Below are 14,170 nucleotides of genomic sequence, written 5' to 3' on the forward strand. Positions count from 1 at the left end.
AGTTGCTTGCACCGTAAGCGTTGGTAAAGGCGAAATGTTTAACTTTCAATCATCAAATTTATGTATAATCCTATTTTCTAGGTCCTTAGCTTGAGGTGTAATTTATGTGTAACTAGTATTTGTGGAGTTCTTCAATAACTCTACTCCTTTTTTGTTTACCAATTATTTTATTGAATCTTCAAAAATACAACTATATCCTTCCACTATGCAGAAATATATACAATTGTTTCTCTGAACTAGGACATACTTCTAATTATTTTAACATTTGACCACATTTTCACACATGTAATTAACTTGCAATTTTTTTCCAGGCTGTTTACAAAGCAGACCTGGAATGGCTAAGAGGTATTGGATGGGTTCCTATTGGTTCCCTTGAAGTTGAGAAAGCAAAGAGGGCTGGAGAAATCCTGAGTGACAGGAAATACCGTCAGCCACCAGACCAAGTTAAATTTACCAGTGTGACAGATTCTGTGCCCATGGTTTTGGCCAAGCAAAATGCTGAGATAATGAGCAAGGTAAGATTTTTTGTGTATTTGTTTATTCTTTTCAGAAAATCCCTAGTATTACCAGCTAACAGAACCTCCTCTTTGGGTGAAAGATACAAAATACAAAGTAAGACTAAACTCTTTTATTGTGGACTTAGAGAACTTTTCAAATTCAGCCTTTGCACAGGACAGCTAAGGTGCTGTCTGACACTTAATAAAAATGTCCAGAAAAATAAAAATCGCCTAAATTACTTATTTTTCAAGAGTAATACTAAAATTTATGTTGAATTTCCTCTTCCTCCTATCTCAATTGAGATCTTATTTTAAAATTTTGGGTTGATACACTTTTTCTGTTTTGTTAATGCTGCTTCACTACACAAAGCTCATCTTGGATAGGACAGGCTAAATATTTTTCCAGTTCTTTAGACAATACTGTGAAATCTGCAGAAATGATGTCCCACAAGGTGTTAGGGTATATCCAAAGGTGGTGATGCCATGGCTATGCTATGAGACAGGATGTAGCAGAATGCTGAGGTTTTTCCTGCAGCTGATATGGTGATGTACTGTTGACTGAATGTCATACTGCATGATAAACAAATTATGAGGAAATAGCTTATGTTCTTTGGGAGTGAAGCTTCAATTTATCACACACCTGAAGGCTGGAAGTCACAAAATACCTACTCCTTCCCTTTAAGAAGCATCAATCAAACAACTCGTACAGATACAGCAGAATAATGAATATTGTTTTCCTCCTAGAGAAGTTTTCCAACAATCCTAAATCTTTTGCTGTGCCAGCATACTGAGAAATAATGAATAAGGACAAAGCTTCTGTCTTGAGCTTCTCAGTGAGAAGCTTTGTTCTGTCAGTTTGCCAAAAGCTTGCTTGATCTACCCCTTGTAAAACTGTAAAATATTTTCTTTGGACAAATGTATTAGCTCGGTTTTATGTGTCTTGTTCTGCTTCTCTTTTATATTATGGACATACTTTTGATAACTACTGCTTTCAAATCTGCAGTGTCTCCACCATGACACACATAAAGAAACTTTTTGAAGGCATGTGTTTTCCTCTCTCCTAGCGTTTATACACAGAAGCCTGGGATGCAGACAAAAAGTCAATTCATGTCATGCCTGACACACCAGAAATTTTGCTAGCAAAGGCCAACTCAGTCAATGTTAGCAAGGTAAGAACATTTAACACATACTAGACTAATGGATATTCAGAATTTTTACTTAATTTAAGCAATTCAAGTATTGCTTTAATCATAAAAGAGCTTCTAAATATGCATTTGTGAAAATCAAAAGAAAAAAAAATAGAAAAACGTTGAAATATAGAAATTCCATCTTTCAGAATACTGAGAAGTCATTTTCTGTCTTCTCTTGTGTAGAAACTTTATACACAAGCCTGGGAAGAAGCCAAAAAGAAGGGCTATGACCTGAGAGCTGATGCCATTCCAATCCAAAGTGCAAAGGCATCAAGAAATATTGCAAGCGACGTAAGTTCTTCCCTTACTTTTATTTTAATTTTGTTATTTATTTTCAGCTAGCTTGAAAAACAAGAGCGAAGTAATCAGAAGTAATAAGCTACATACAACATTTAAAAAATGGTGTATTAGATTCATCTTGAATTCCTCTAACAAAGAACTGGTAGTAGAAAATGGGCAACAATTTCCACAGGAATATTAACATTAAGCAGATATTAAAAGATAATAAACAATGAAGGAAATAAACAGACGCTGTAGAGCATCATGTTAGGCATTTCTAAACCCTGAGTGTATTTCATAACATAAAAAAAGATGTGAGTAGCAATACAAAATTTTGGAAAAATACACCCCAGATTCACCATTTCTTCCAACATTCCTTTTTGCCTTTCTAGTACAAATACAAAGAAGCCCACGAGAAGCAGAAAGGCCACTACATTGGGTGCAAAACTGCCCAGGAGGACCCCAAGCTGTCGCTAGCCGCGCGCGCCATGGCGCTGCAGAACGACCGGCTCTACAAGAAGGCCTACCAGGATTCCAAATCCCAGGTCCACATCCCAGTGGATGCCATATCAGTGCAGGCAGCCAAGGACTGCCAGGCACTTGTCAGTGACATTGACTACCGCCAGTACCTGCACCAGTGGACCTGTCTGCCTGACCAGAATGATGTGATCCACGCCAGGCAGGCCTACGACCTCCAGAGTGATGTGAGTGAGAGGAACTGTAGAAGGGGTTCTCTTTATAAGTGTCTGGGCAAATATCCCCTTAAATACACGTTCATGTGCCTGCTGTCAGCTCTAGAGTGTTTATTTTAATTCATGTGGGTGATCTTTCCAAATCAGGAGTGTTTTCAGCCTGTAGGACAGAATGGTTCTGGGTAGTTCAGAAGAAAGTGATGGGGTTTTTTGGTCAGGTTGTAGAACATTTGCTTGCAGATTGCTCAGAGATTGTGCCACAGGTTTGCACGGAGCAACTACTTTTAAAAGTATCTTTCCTGCTCTATGGAACAGGGATTGTGGATTAGAGAAAAGTAGATTTAGATTGGATGTTAGGAAAAAATTCTTTACCATGAAAAAATGGTGAAAAAATGGAACATGTTGCCCAAGTAGTTGAGGCTTCATCCCTGGAGATATTCAAGATGAGATTTGACGAGGCTCTGAGCAACCTGATCTGGTTGAGGAGTCCCTGCTGACTGCATGGGTGGGTTGACTAGATGACTTTTAGAGGGTCCTTCCTACCCAAATTATTCTATGATTCTATGATTTAGCTGTTTGTGGAAAAGATGTAGTACACCACTTTTTTTTTTTTTTGACTACTCGCTGTGTAACTGCGTAAGAAGGAGCTTGAGGAAAACCTTCTTACAAAACCTGTCTGTACATAGAGTTGTCTCTGCAATGCCAGTAATCCCTGGTTGATTTCTAGAACGTGTACAAGGCAGACCTGGAGTGGATGCGAGGCATTGGCTGGTTGACAGAAGGTTCTGTGGATGTGGTGAAAGCCAAGAAAGCCCAGGAAATCCTGAGTGACCGGGTGTACCGCACGCGGCCAGAGGAGCAGAAGTTCACCAGCATTACTGACTCACCAGACATTGTCCTGGCAAAGATCAATGCTGCAAACCTCAGTGATGTAAGCTTGTCTTTCCCTTAATTTTATTTATGTGATGGCTTTTCTTTGTGGTAGAGACTAGAACTTGCAGTGTGGGAATGACAAGTTGGAAACTATTCCAAGTCAGAATTACCAAAGGGTTCCATTTGGTTGGGGGTTCTCAGTGTTGAGTGAAATTTCCTTCTGTTCCCTTTCTCCTTAGCTCCTGTACCGGGAAGCCTGGGATAAAGATAAGACACAGATTTGTCTTCCTGCTGATACTCCTGTGATGCTGCAGTCCAAATTCAATGCTGCCAACATCAGCAATGTAAGTGAATAAAATGATATGCATGAGAAGTGTTATCAAGCATAGAGTATGACAATTGCACTTCCAGAGTTATTGATATCAGAGAGTCTTGGCTGCCTCTAACAAGGGTGATGGATTTCCTTTACAGAAACAGTATCAGAAGGCATGGAATGAGGTCAAGGCAAAAGGCTATGACCTAAGAGCTGATGCCATTCCCATCAAACAGGCCAAGGCTTCCAGGGACATTGCCAGTGAGGTACAGTCTCCTCTTCACATGGTTGCCTCCTCTGTCTCTCCCTGGGTCCCCCTCAGCAGAACCAAGCACAGCTGGGTTCAAAGCTTGGCAGCTGAAGCTTTTGTTCTTCAGTTGTGTCCAGGTGAGAACTGGGTGGCTGCTGACGTTTTTTTGCCTTTCTAGTACAAATACAAAGAAGCCCACGAGAAGCAGAAAGGCCACTACATTGGGTGCAAAACTGCCCAGGAGGACCCCAAGCTGTCGCTAGCCGCGCGCGCCATGGCGCTGCAGAACGACCGGCTCTACAAGAAGGCCTACCAGGATTCCAAATCCCAGGTCCACATCCCAGTGGATGCCATATCAGTGCAGGCAGCCAAGGACTGCCAGGCACTTGTCAGTGACATTGACTACCGCCAGTACCTGCACCAGTGGACCTGTCTGCCTGACCAGAATGATGTGATCCACGCCAGGCAGGCCTACGACCTCCAGAGTGATGTGAGTGTGTGGAGAGATGGGGTAGTTACTGCTCTTGCTGTGCATCATGGCCTTATTTTGATGGTTTGATACTATACTGTCAAAAAGGATTTACTTGCAGATTGTTTTCTTCGTTTTTTCGTGTTATTACTCGTATTTGCTCTTAAAAAAATTGTTGGTATTCCCTCCAAATGTTATACAAGTTTTAGCTGTTATCAGCTTTGTTACACATGCTTTTGGAGGATCATGGTTTGGAGAGGACAAAGGATTTATTTTCCTTTGATGGCACTTACGAAATACTATCTGTTAGCTACTGTGCTGACTCACTCCTCTTTTATCTGAGTGGACTTGAAAATTTATTTAATTGCACAAAATGTATGTAAGATATCAGGTAAGATGTGTTTAGTGGCTGGTTTCCAAGCAGAATCAGTCAGTGCAGCTGACTTCCTGCTTTGGCTTTGCTGATTTCAGTCAACATCAGTCACTACCCCTGTTTTAGTTACAAACTTTGGAAATGAGATCTTGTTCTTTGCTGAAGGATTTGCTCAATTAAAACTTAAATATTACCTAATACCACTTCAGGAGTTATGCCAGTTAGTTCTGGTCCCCATTATTTCCATAACCTTTGGTTGAATGTCCTGCTGCACAGCTTGGTGGTTTGGATGTATAAATTGTTTAAGGTGTTAGAGGAGTAAGGAAAACTCAAGATCTTAATACTCTTCATCATTAATGGCAGTTCTGTTCAGTCTGACTGAACTCTCTGACTGCATCAGGTTTAGAATGTATTGTTTAAAAAATTAACTGCTTCAGAACTGGTTTCTAGAGTGTGTTTTCCTTATGACACTGAACATCTCTTGTATATAAAAAGGATTAATCTAGTTCTAGCTGATTAGACATTTTCTAAAACATACTTCTTTCTATAGCTTAAATGAATTAAACCAGTCATTTTAAACTCAATATTTTCTTTTCTCTGACCATGTCTGCTGCAGGCTGTTTATAAGGCAGACCTGGAATGGCTCCGTGGGATTGGCTGGCTGCCTAATGACTCTCCAGAAATTAAGAGAGTGAAGCAAGCCCAGGATCTGCTGAGTGACAACGTGTACCGGACACCGATCGGAAGCCTGAAATACACCAGTGTTGTTGATTCCCCAGATGTGGTTCTGGCCAAAGCAAACGCCGAGCAAGTCAGCGTTGTATGTTACCATGTTCTTACAGTTGTATCAAAGCTAGAAACAGTTACAGGGAAATCTCACTTCAAAAACACCCAATGAATCAGTGGTATTCTAATGCTTTCATCAGGGGTATTTTTAATGCAAGTTTAATGCTTTTCCAGAAATTTTAATTTTTATTAATTCGGGAGTGGGGTTTTGTATGGGGTTTTATGTTATTGACAAGTGAAATTCCATACTTACAGTGTCATAAAATGAACTATTTTAACAGTCAAAATACAAAGAAGCCTGGGAAAAGGACAAGACTATGATCCATGTTATGCCAGACACACCTGAAATCAACCTAGCCAAGGCTAATGCTCTAAACTGTAGCCAGGTATGTTTATCATTCTGTTTTCTACATTTCTATTAAATAGTGTGTTTGTCCTGTGAATTTAAGATTAAGTCCTGTGAATCCCATTGAAGTCTATCCTTGTGCAGGAATTTGCAACATTCCCTTCCCTGAGTGTTCTGAAAGTATTTAGACATCTAAAAACAAATGCTTGCATGCAGCTGTTTGAAAATCATTAACATCATACACCACTGAGATACTATTTTGTTGAAACAGTTGAGAGCCCAAGGTGTATAAATATTTTCTGAACTTTTACAAACCCTTTTCTATTCAGTATAGGTCACAAAACTGGTGCTGCAGGTACTGCCCAGGTTTGAAAGGCAGTAAGATTTTTATTTATAGCTAGGAGCATGAGGAATGCACAACAAATGCTCAGAGTATTTCAGCAAACAAATGGCAGTAAACTGTGTGTTTCTTCAATCACAAATGCCAGAGTATTTAGCATTCATGTGATGTCTTGCTGTCTTTTCAGAAAAAGTACAAAGAAGCTTGGGATGACCTGAAGCTGAGTTATGATTTGCGAGCAGATGCAATCCCAATCAAGGCAGCCAAAGCTTCCAGGGAAATTGCTAGTGATGTAAGTGCCAAAAGAAGCATCTAGCTCTTCACATGTTTCAAGAGGTGTTTTGTGACAACTGTTAGTAATGACCATTTTTGCTCTTTCCTCAGTATAAGTACAAACTGGATCACGAGAAGCAGAAAGGACATTATGTCGGAGTTCCAAACGCAAAAGCAGATGTGAAAATAGACTTTGCTCTCAGCATAGGCAAAGTTCAGAGTGAACTGGAATACAAGAAACACTTTGCCAAATGGAAGACACAGTGCCACCTGCCAGTAGACATGCTCTCTATCCTGTCAGCTAAGCAGGGTCAGTCTTTGGTCAGTGATGTTGATTACCGCCAGTACTTGCACCAGTGGATCTGCCTTCCAGATCAGAATGATGTCATACATGCTAGGAAAGCCTATGATCTTCACAGTGATGTAAGTTAACATCAAAGTTTACATTAACTTATTGCTGTAATGTCTCATCTTAGCCTGCTTCAGCTCTAAGCAGTGGGAACCTTGTGCTGCCTTCAGTGGGTTGGCTCTGCTGCTTCTTAGGAATGCAAAATATATGCCACTGCTACATATTTGAAGTGTGATATATTCAGATATAGTGCTCATGATGGAATTGCTGCACTCCTTTTAAGCAGTAGAAATAAATGCCATTACTTATGAACCTTGATGGGTTGTATAGGGAGCTGTAGCTGACAGCATGGACCCCAATTTTGTTTTCCCAGGCTGTTTACAAATCTGATTTGGAATGGCTCCGGGGAATCGGATGGCTGCCAAATGACTCAGTTGAGATCAACCGTGTCAAATATGCTGGAGATCTCCTGAATGAGGTAAAAGATGTTTTTCAGTACTAACATTTCCTAGTGGTATTTGTAAAAGTATTTTAATGGCTAAATAAACCAAAAAAAAAAAAACAAAAAAACTACAAATAGAGTATTTCCAGAGTATTCATTGTGAGAGCTCTTCTTTCCATGGACGTTTTCTTGTCTTGTCCACGTATTCAGAATTGCTGTGCTAGCTAGAAAATATTCATGTTTCATCTGACTGTTCATCTTTTCTCTTCTGCAGAGAAAATACCGCACAAAAGCTGAAACCCTCCCCTTCACTGCAGTGGCAGACAGAGTTGACTATGTCACAGCAAAGAACAGTGGTGAAATTCTCAGTGATGTAAGTTTGGTAGCATGTTTCCAGGCTGTTGACTTGGTCTATATGCTTACATGGTAGGACTTTATCTCTAAAAAGATATTTGTCTTTAAAAAAACAAAAAAAAAAACCCAAAAGGATTCTTGATCAGTCTCTGGGAATCCTGTGCATGAGTGACATAAAAATGAAGAGGACTTCAGTAGCTCATCTCCATCACTTCTGAGGGAAGAAGCTCCTCAAGCAGAATCAGATGTGAAAATGCATGTGCTTGGGAACATGACTCAGTAGCTGGGAGTTGTTAGAATGCTGCATTCACATAAAGATCATGCTACATAAAGAGATTTGTTCTTAAAAAGCTTAAAAATAATTGTCCTGGTTCAAACTCTTCTTGCCTGGCTATTGGCTGTACATCCTTGTAGGCCACATACACATTTGGATGTAGATTTAATGTGCCATGTCTAATAGCCTTGCAAATTCAGATTTTATACATGATTTCATGCCCAAATGTGGGTCTTGGTATTGTATTTTCCCAGTTTTGTGAGGGTGCTTCAAGGCAGTAATTTCTTTCTCTGTTCCAGATTAAATACCACAAAGCCTGGAATGAGGTCAAGTCCAATTACACTCTGACAGATACACCACAGCTGGATATGGCCAGAGAGGCAGCCAGGATTCTTAATCAGGTACATGACCTCTCCAGCCTTGTTAAGACCATTCTAAAGGAAAGATTTGTTTTCCTTATACTTTAATATATGTTGAATTCCTCCTCACTTTTATTTTCCACAGAGTTTATACAAAGAAAATTGGGAGAAAGAAAAAGCCACTGGCTACATCTTACCAGCTGACACTGTGCAGTTTTCTCATGCCAAACACTCAACTGATGTCCAAAGTGAGGTAAGAATTTGTCTCTTTAGGAGAGCAAATGCTTGAAAGAGTGGAAATATTGTACCTTGAGAAATTAAAGAACAGACACAGAAAGCTTCTCATAGGACTAACATCTAGTAGAATTTCATGACCCCTAAAGTCTGCTGTCCTCTATCTTTGTTTTTATGGGTTTTACAGATAATCAGTGCTGAGCTGTCAGATTCCCCTTTCCACCTTCACTTTCTCCAGAAACAGTCCTTCCAAATCCACTAAGTTGGACTTTATAGATGACAAATAATTGAATTTACATTGTAATATGTAGCTCTGATTTAACTTTTTGGCATATTATGGAGGCTTCTTCCTTTAAAAATGGTAAAATTGTATGCACAATAGATTTTAAACACTTGCAAATGGTGCTGAAATTATGACATGGCTTCTAGTTTGAATATATGTTTTATGAAAAGAGAGTGATATAAATACCTCAACCAGGCACTCTTCAGACAGTCTCAAATAATTTGTTAGAAAAAGTTGTTACAAAACTGGGGCTGAATGCACTTATTAGCAAACATTCTCTAGCAAGGCTTTCCTCTTGTGCTGAAAATACTGTTCACTGAAAAATGGTAGCATGTTAACCCAGAAAATAGTGCATTTCAAGGTGGAAGGACTGTATAATGTAGTTTTTCTGTTTGTGGCATATTTTTATCCACTCATATGCTGAAAATCTAAGTTGACAGCTCCCTGTCTCACCTGTTCTTTGTGCTGACAAAACCATAGCTGTCCACAGGTCAAAACCAAACCAGACACAAGCAGTGCTGATTTCACACATTTCTCCCCTTTTCCAACAGCTTAAATACAAAGCTGAATACGTCAAACAAAGAGGTCACTACGTCGGAGTTCCCAGTATGAGAGATGATCCAAAACTGGTGTGGTTTGAGCATGCAGGAGAGATCCAGAATGACAGACTGTACAAATCAGACTATAACAAAACCAAGTCCAAAGTCCACATCCCTGCAGATGCCATGGCTGTTGTAGCAGCCAAGGAGTGTCAGAACTTGGTCAGTGACATCGATTACCGCCAGTACCGGCATGAGTGGACGTGCCACCCCGACCAGAACGACTGCATCCAGGCAAGGAAGGCCTATGATCTACAAAGTGATGTAAGTGATACCACATTCATAATAATCCCACTTAGTTTGGTCTAAATATGTTGTCCATGTTATGTTAAGACTAAAAAAAAAATGTCCTCCTGCATTAAATAGTTTCTTTTTTATTATCTTTTACGATTTAGAATGTTTATAAAGCCGATTTGGAATGGCTTCGTGGCATTGGGTGGATTCCTCTGGATTCAGTGGAACACAAGAAAGTTAAGAATGCACAAGAACTGATAAGTAAGGTAAGAGAAAATACCTTAGTGCTTACACTATTAGCTGTCCTTTCTGATGTACAGTGCTCAAGAATATGTTTTATCTCTTTGCAGAAAACATATACGAAAGAAGCCCTTGAAAACTTTTCCAAGTATACCAGTGTGGTTGACACTCCTGAAGTTGTTTTGGCAAAGATGAATTCTGTCAATCAGAGTGATGTATGCACTTCTTCTAAACTAGAACCTGTTGTATTACTATAGATTTAGTAGATGACTTAATTGTTTTACTAAACTGTCCTATCTCATGCTGGTGTATGTTTGTGTCCATATGCGTGCTTCATTAATAATAGACTGGGGTAAGTAAGTTTAGAAAGAAGTGATAAAAGTGAGGAATATGATATTGCTATCCAAAATAATCTTGTGTTTTTCTGTTGAAGAGTATAGCATGCCCCTCATTTAGAGTTTATATAGATTTCACTTATAGCAGTTTAAAGCTGAGTCCTGCTCTTGGTGAGCAATGGTTGTATAGTGCCAGTGGAATTCCTGGGATTGGTATTAACCTGGATTTGCTGATCAGTGTGTTTAAATGCACTAGAATACTGTGTGGATTTTGGGGTGTTTGACATGCTGATGATATTTGCCTGTGTACTGTGGTGACTGGAAAGCACTACACAACATTACTGAAGATACCAAACAGAAAATAAATGCCTTCTTTTAATAACCCTACTTTTCAGTTGGGTTAATTAATTTCTCCTGTGGAATTAACATTGTCTTTGTTTCCTTTTGTAGCTAAAATACAAAGAAACCTTTAACCAGGAGAAAGGCCAGTATATTGGGTCTGATGATACTCCTGTGATGAACCATGCCAGAGACATGTCCCTGCTGTACAGTGATGTAAGATTTGTTCCATATCTAGCTAAGCTTGAATTTGGTTATTTTGAAAGCACCAGAATGTGGAGTTCACGGTTCTGTTTTTGTTGCTAGTCTACCAGTGGCACTGGGAAAGTTATTTAACATCTTTGTTCTTCAGTTTTTCCCAGTTTGGATCATTGGGATAAGGAGAAAAGCACTGCTGTGTGCTGGTTTGGAAGTAGAAATACCAGTAGTAGTAGAGTTCATGTGACAGAACACTTTATAATTCCACCCAAAAATATATATTCCTAGACTACTGATAAAATGTACAGGAAAATCATAGATGATTTTCATTATTAAGCAGTTCCTTTTGAGTAGCCTCACTAATTTTAATGGCAAATCTCAATTTTTAAAAAAATGTGACTACTCATTCATACAAGTGAGTGCTTCATAATTTAGTCTGGAGGTAAACATATTTAACATTTAACAAAGCATGATGCAATAGAGAGGTGCCACTGACACAGTTAATGGTCTTATAATGAACATTTCTTGGAGGTTTTCACAATTTTGAACCTGTATCTATTAAAATTCTCACTGTCAGTTCTATACTGCACTGTTAAGTGAGTCCATAGCAAGCACATGACAAGCAGTTGTATTCCATGTGAGATGGCAGAGTCAGGTTTCTTGGAAGGTACAAGGTTTTGGGTTTTTTTAATCAAAACTTGTGTATGTTTTGTTTGCCTAGAAACTTTATAAAAATGCTTGGGAAATTAGCAAGCCCACTGGGTATTCTTTGGATGAGAAATATGTTCCACTTGTCAGAGCAAAGCACGCCAGCCAAATCAACAGTGAGGTTAGTCTCAATTTTCCTTTCTCTTTGTTTTTTTTTTTTCCTCTTCTATGTTGTTAGAATGAGCTTTAAAATTTCCACGTGAATGTTTTTCAGCTTAAATACAAGGAAATCTATGAGAAGCTGAAAGGCCATTACCTGGCTGGGAAGGAGATTGGTGATTTCCCCAGTGTCATTCATTCACTGGCATGCCAGAAAATGAGGAGTGCGGTAAGGAGGGAATTCATTTCCCTGGAGCATTTTCAGCCCCTCTATTTTACTGTGACATATTTAGATAGAAATAATGCAGTGCTTGATAACATCAATAGAAGTATTTTCAACATGTTTGTGATTCCTGAATGATTATTTTGTACGTGGGTTGAATGATTGACCTCAAAATTATTTAGGAGATGAAGAAGGGATTTGTTCAGCTGTTCAACATATTCAAGTAGAGAAAAAACCTCTTCTATTTCAGTTTAAGGATCTGAGCAGAAAGGAATGCTACATGACTTGGGATTCTTTTGCTTTACAAAGAAAAACATGTTAATTTTGACTAGAAATAGGAATTTAAGAACTGGAAAAGTCAATGCACATTTGTGTTTTGTTAGTATCACCACAGCACACAGGGCATGCCATGCAGGGCATAAAGCTGGTCTCATTCCTAATATTCTGCCTTCATTTGGACAGAACAAAAACATACTTGTATTTTATGACTTTTAATCCAGAAGTCTTGTCTCACCAGCTGTTATATCTGCAAGTGAAGAAGGTAATTTTTGTCCCTCTAGAACCTCATCAGAGTAACTGGTGATTAATGGTGGAGTTAAGATGTCATTCTGTTGAATCCCATAGGAGTTTAGCTACAAAATCCAGAAAGCAAGGCTCAGATTCTGCTATAAACTGTAGCCTGTTAGAGTTAAAATTATATTTTCTCTTTTCACCTTTCAATCAATCTTTCCTTTCTAGTTGGAATACAGAAAAAATTATGAAGACACCAAAACAAAAGTCCATATTCCAACTGACATGATGAATCATGTGCTGGCCAAGAAGTGCCAGTACATCCTCAGTGACCTTGAATACCGAACTTACTTCCATCAATGGAGCTGTTCACCTGAAGAAAATGATGTTATTCTAGCCAAAAAAGCTCAGGAAATTTTGAGTGATGTATGTGTTTCATTTATTTGTTTGACATTTTGACATTTTTGTAGCCTTTCATGCAATTATTTTCAAGGTATTTAAGTACAAAATACTTTCAGATATCTTCCATACTATTCAAATATGAAATAAATAACCATGATGCTAGATTGTTTAGTAGCATAGTACTTAAAAATGACATTTTAATGGATTTGTTAGGGACATTTTAGTGGCCTGATTATTCATTACTCATTGGTAAACTGGAAAAAAAAATGAACATTTATGAAACCTCCACCAAAGGTCACTGCTACCAACACTTAATCTCTCTGACTGGAGACTTGGACTCATACTCAGTGGCATCTTGACTTGGGCCAGCCAAAAAATTGATAAAAACTGATGATGTCTTACTTGTCTAGCCTATTGCTGTGCTGTATTATTTGGTTTAGTTTTCCCTTGTGAATCCTGTAGGTAAAAATAATTCAGTTAAACTGTGGGATGGGTTGGTCTTCTTTGTGCTCACATTTGAGCTTCCAAATAGATTGGAATTACTGCTGAGCCTGGTTCAGATTCAGTGTAGCCTTTTGTACTGAGTTTGCAGAAGTGGAAGATACTGAATATGGAGAAGAAACATATTGATTTCTTCAAGCAGAAGACAAATTTCTTCCTAACTTAATAGCCTGTTTTCTTCCATCTAGGTGATTTATAAAGATGACTTAAATTGGCTGAAGGGAATTGGATGTTACGTCTGGGATACTCCACAAATCCTGCAGGCTAAAAATTCCTACAACCTCCAGAGCCAAGTAAGCACATTTTCCTCAGAGAAGTAAATATTTACAAGATTTTTCCTTCCATTTACAATTCATTGGGACTGACATCTGTCTGAATCCAGAGCTAAATTAAGTAATTCCTATTACATCAGAAATAGATTGTTCAAACTATTATAATATACTCTCTTCTAGTTTTTTTTCACAGAGACATAATCACTCCTGTTACTGAAGGAACAGAAAACAGGAGAATGGAAGGACAGCAAGGCTGTGGTTTTTAACAATGAGAAGATAACACTTTGCACAAGATAGCTCCATGAGACTTTTGTGTTAGGATAATAGTCTCTTGCCTTGCTGAATGTACTTTTTCTCTACTAGAGGCTATGCAGAGCTGTACAGTTTTACTTATTCCTTAGTTCATACTGGCTATATTGTAAACATTTCTTTTTTATTTCTTGTCACTTTTCAAGTTAGTCTTAACTGGAAAATAACCCTGGGCTTCAGTTGTCCAGAACCAATTTTAAAGGAAGCTGGCAGGGAGTTTCCAGG

At 38.7% G+C, this 14,170-nt stretch overlaps 1 protein-coding gene across 1 annotated transcript in view; it reads left to right on the forward strand.

Moving 5' to 3' along the window:
- Positions 1-14,170, forward strand: part of NEB (nebulin) — a 109,713-nt gene that overhangs the window by 51,034 nt on the left and 44,509 nt on the right. The window contains exons 61-84 of the mRNA XM_071746364.1: positions 312-515; positions 1,562-1,666; positions 1,871-1,978; positions 2,359-2,670; positions 3,386-3,589; positions 3,771-3,875; positions 4,003-4,110; positions 4,273-4,584; positions 5,553-5,756; positions 6,004-6,108; positions 6,596-6,700; positions 6,793-7,104; positions 7,404-7,508; positions 7,747-7,845; positions 8,400-8,501; positions 8,605-8,712; positions 9,528-9,839; positions 9,971-10,075; positions 10,160-10,264; positions 10,835-10,939; positions 11,643-11,750; positions 11,844-11,957; positions 12,690-12,887; positions 13,553-13,657. Of these exons, the coding sequence (XP_071602465.1) occupies positions 312-515; positions 1,562-1,666; positions 1,871-1,978; positions 2,359-2,670; positions 3,386-3,589; positions 3,771-3,875; positions 4,003-4,110; positions 4,273-4,584; positions 5,553-5,756; positions 6,004-6,108; positions 6,596-6,700; positions 6,793-7,104; positions 7,404-7,508; positions 7,747-7,845; positions 8,400-8,501; positions 8,605-8,712; positions 9,528-9,839; positions 9,971-10,075; positions 10,160-10,264; positions 10,835-10,939; positions 11,643-11,750; positions 11,844-11,957; positions 12,690-12,887; positions 13,553-13,657 (3,750 nt within the window). The remainder of the gene's footprint in view (positions 1-311; positions 516-1,561; positions 1,667-1,870; positions 1,979-2,358; positions 2,671-3,385; positions 3,590-3,770; positions 3,876-4,002; positions 4,111-4,272; positions 4,585-5,552; positions 5,757-6,003; positions 6,109-6,595; positions 6,701-6,792; positions 7,105-7,403; positions 7,509-7,746; positions 7,846-8,399; positions 8,502-8,604; positions 8,713-9,527; positions 9,840-9,970; positions 10,076-10,159; positions 10,265-10,834; positions 10,940-11,642; positions 11,751-11,843; positions 11,958-12,689; positions 12,888-13,552; positions 13,658-14,170) is intronic.

This window comes from Heliangelus exortis, chromosome 6, assembly GCF_036169615.1.
Source record: "Heliangelus exortis chromosome 6, bHelExo1.hap1, whole genome shotgun sequence".
Classification (NCBI taxonomy): domain Eukaryota; kingdom Metazoa; phylum Chordata; class Aves; order Apodiformes; family Trochilidae; genus Heliangelus; species Heliangelus exortis.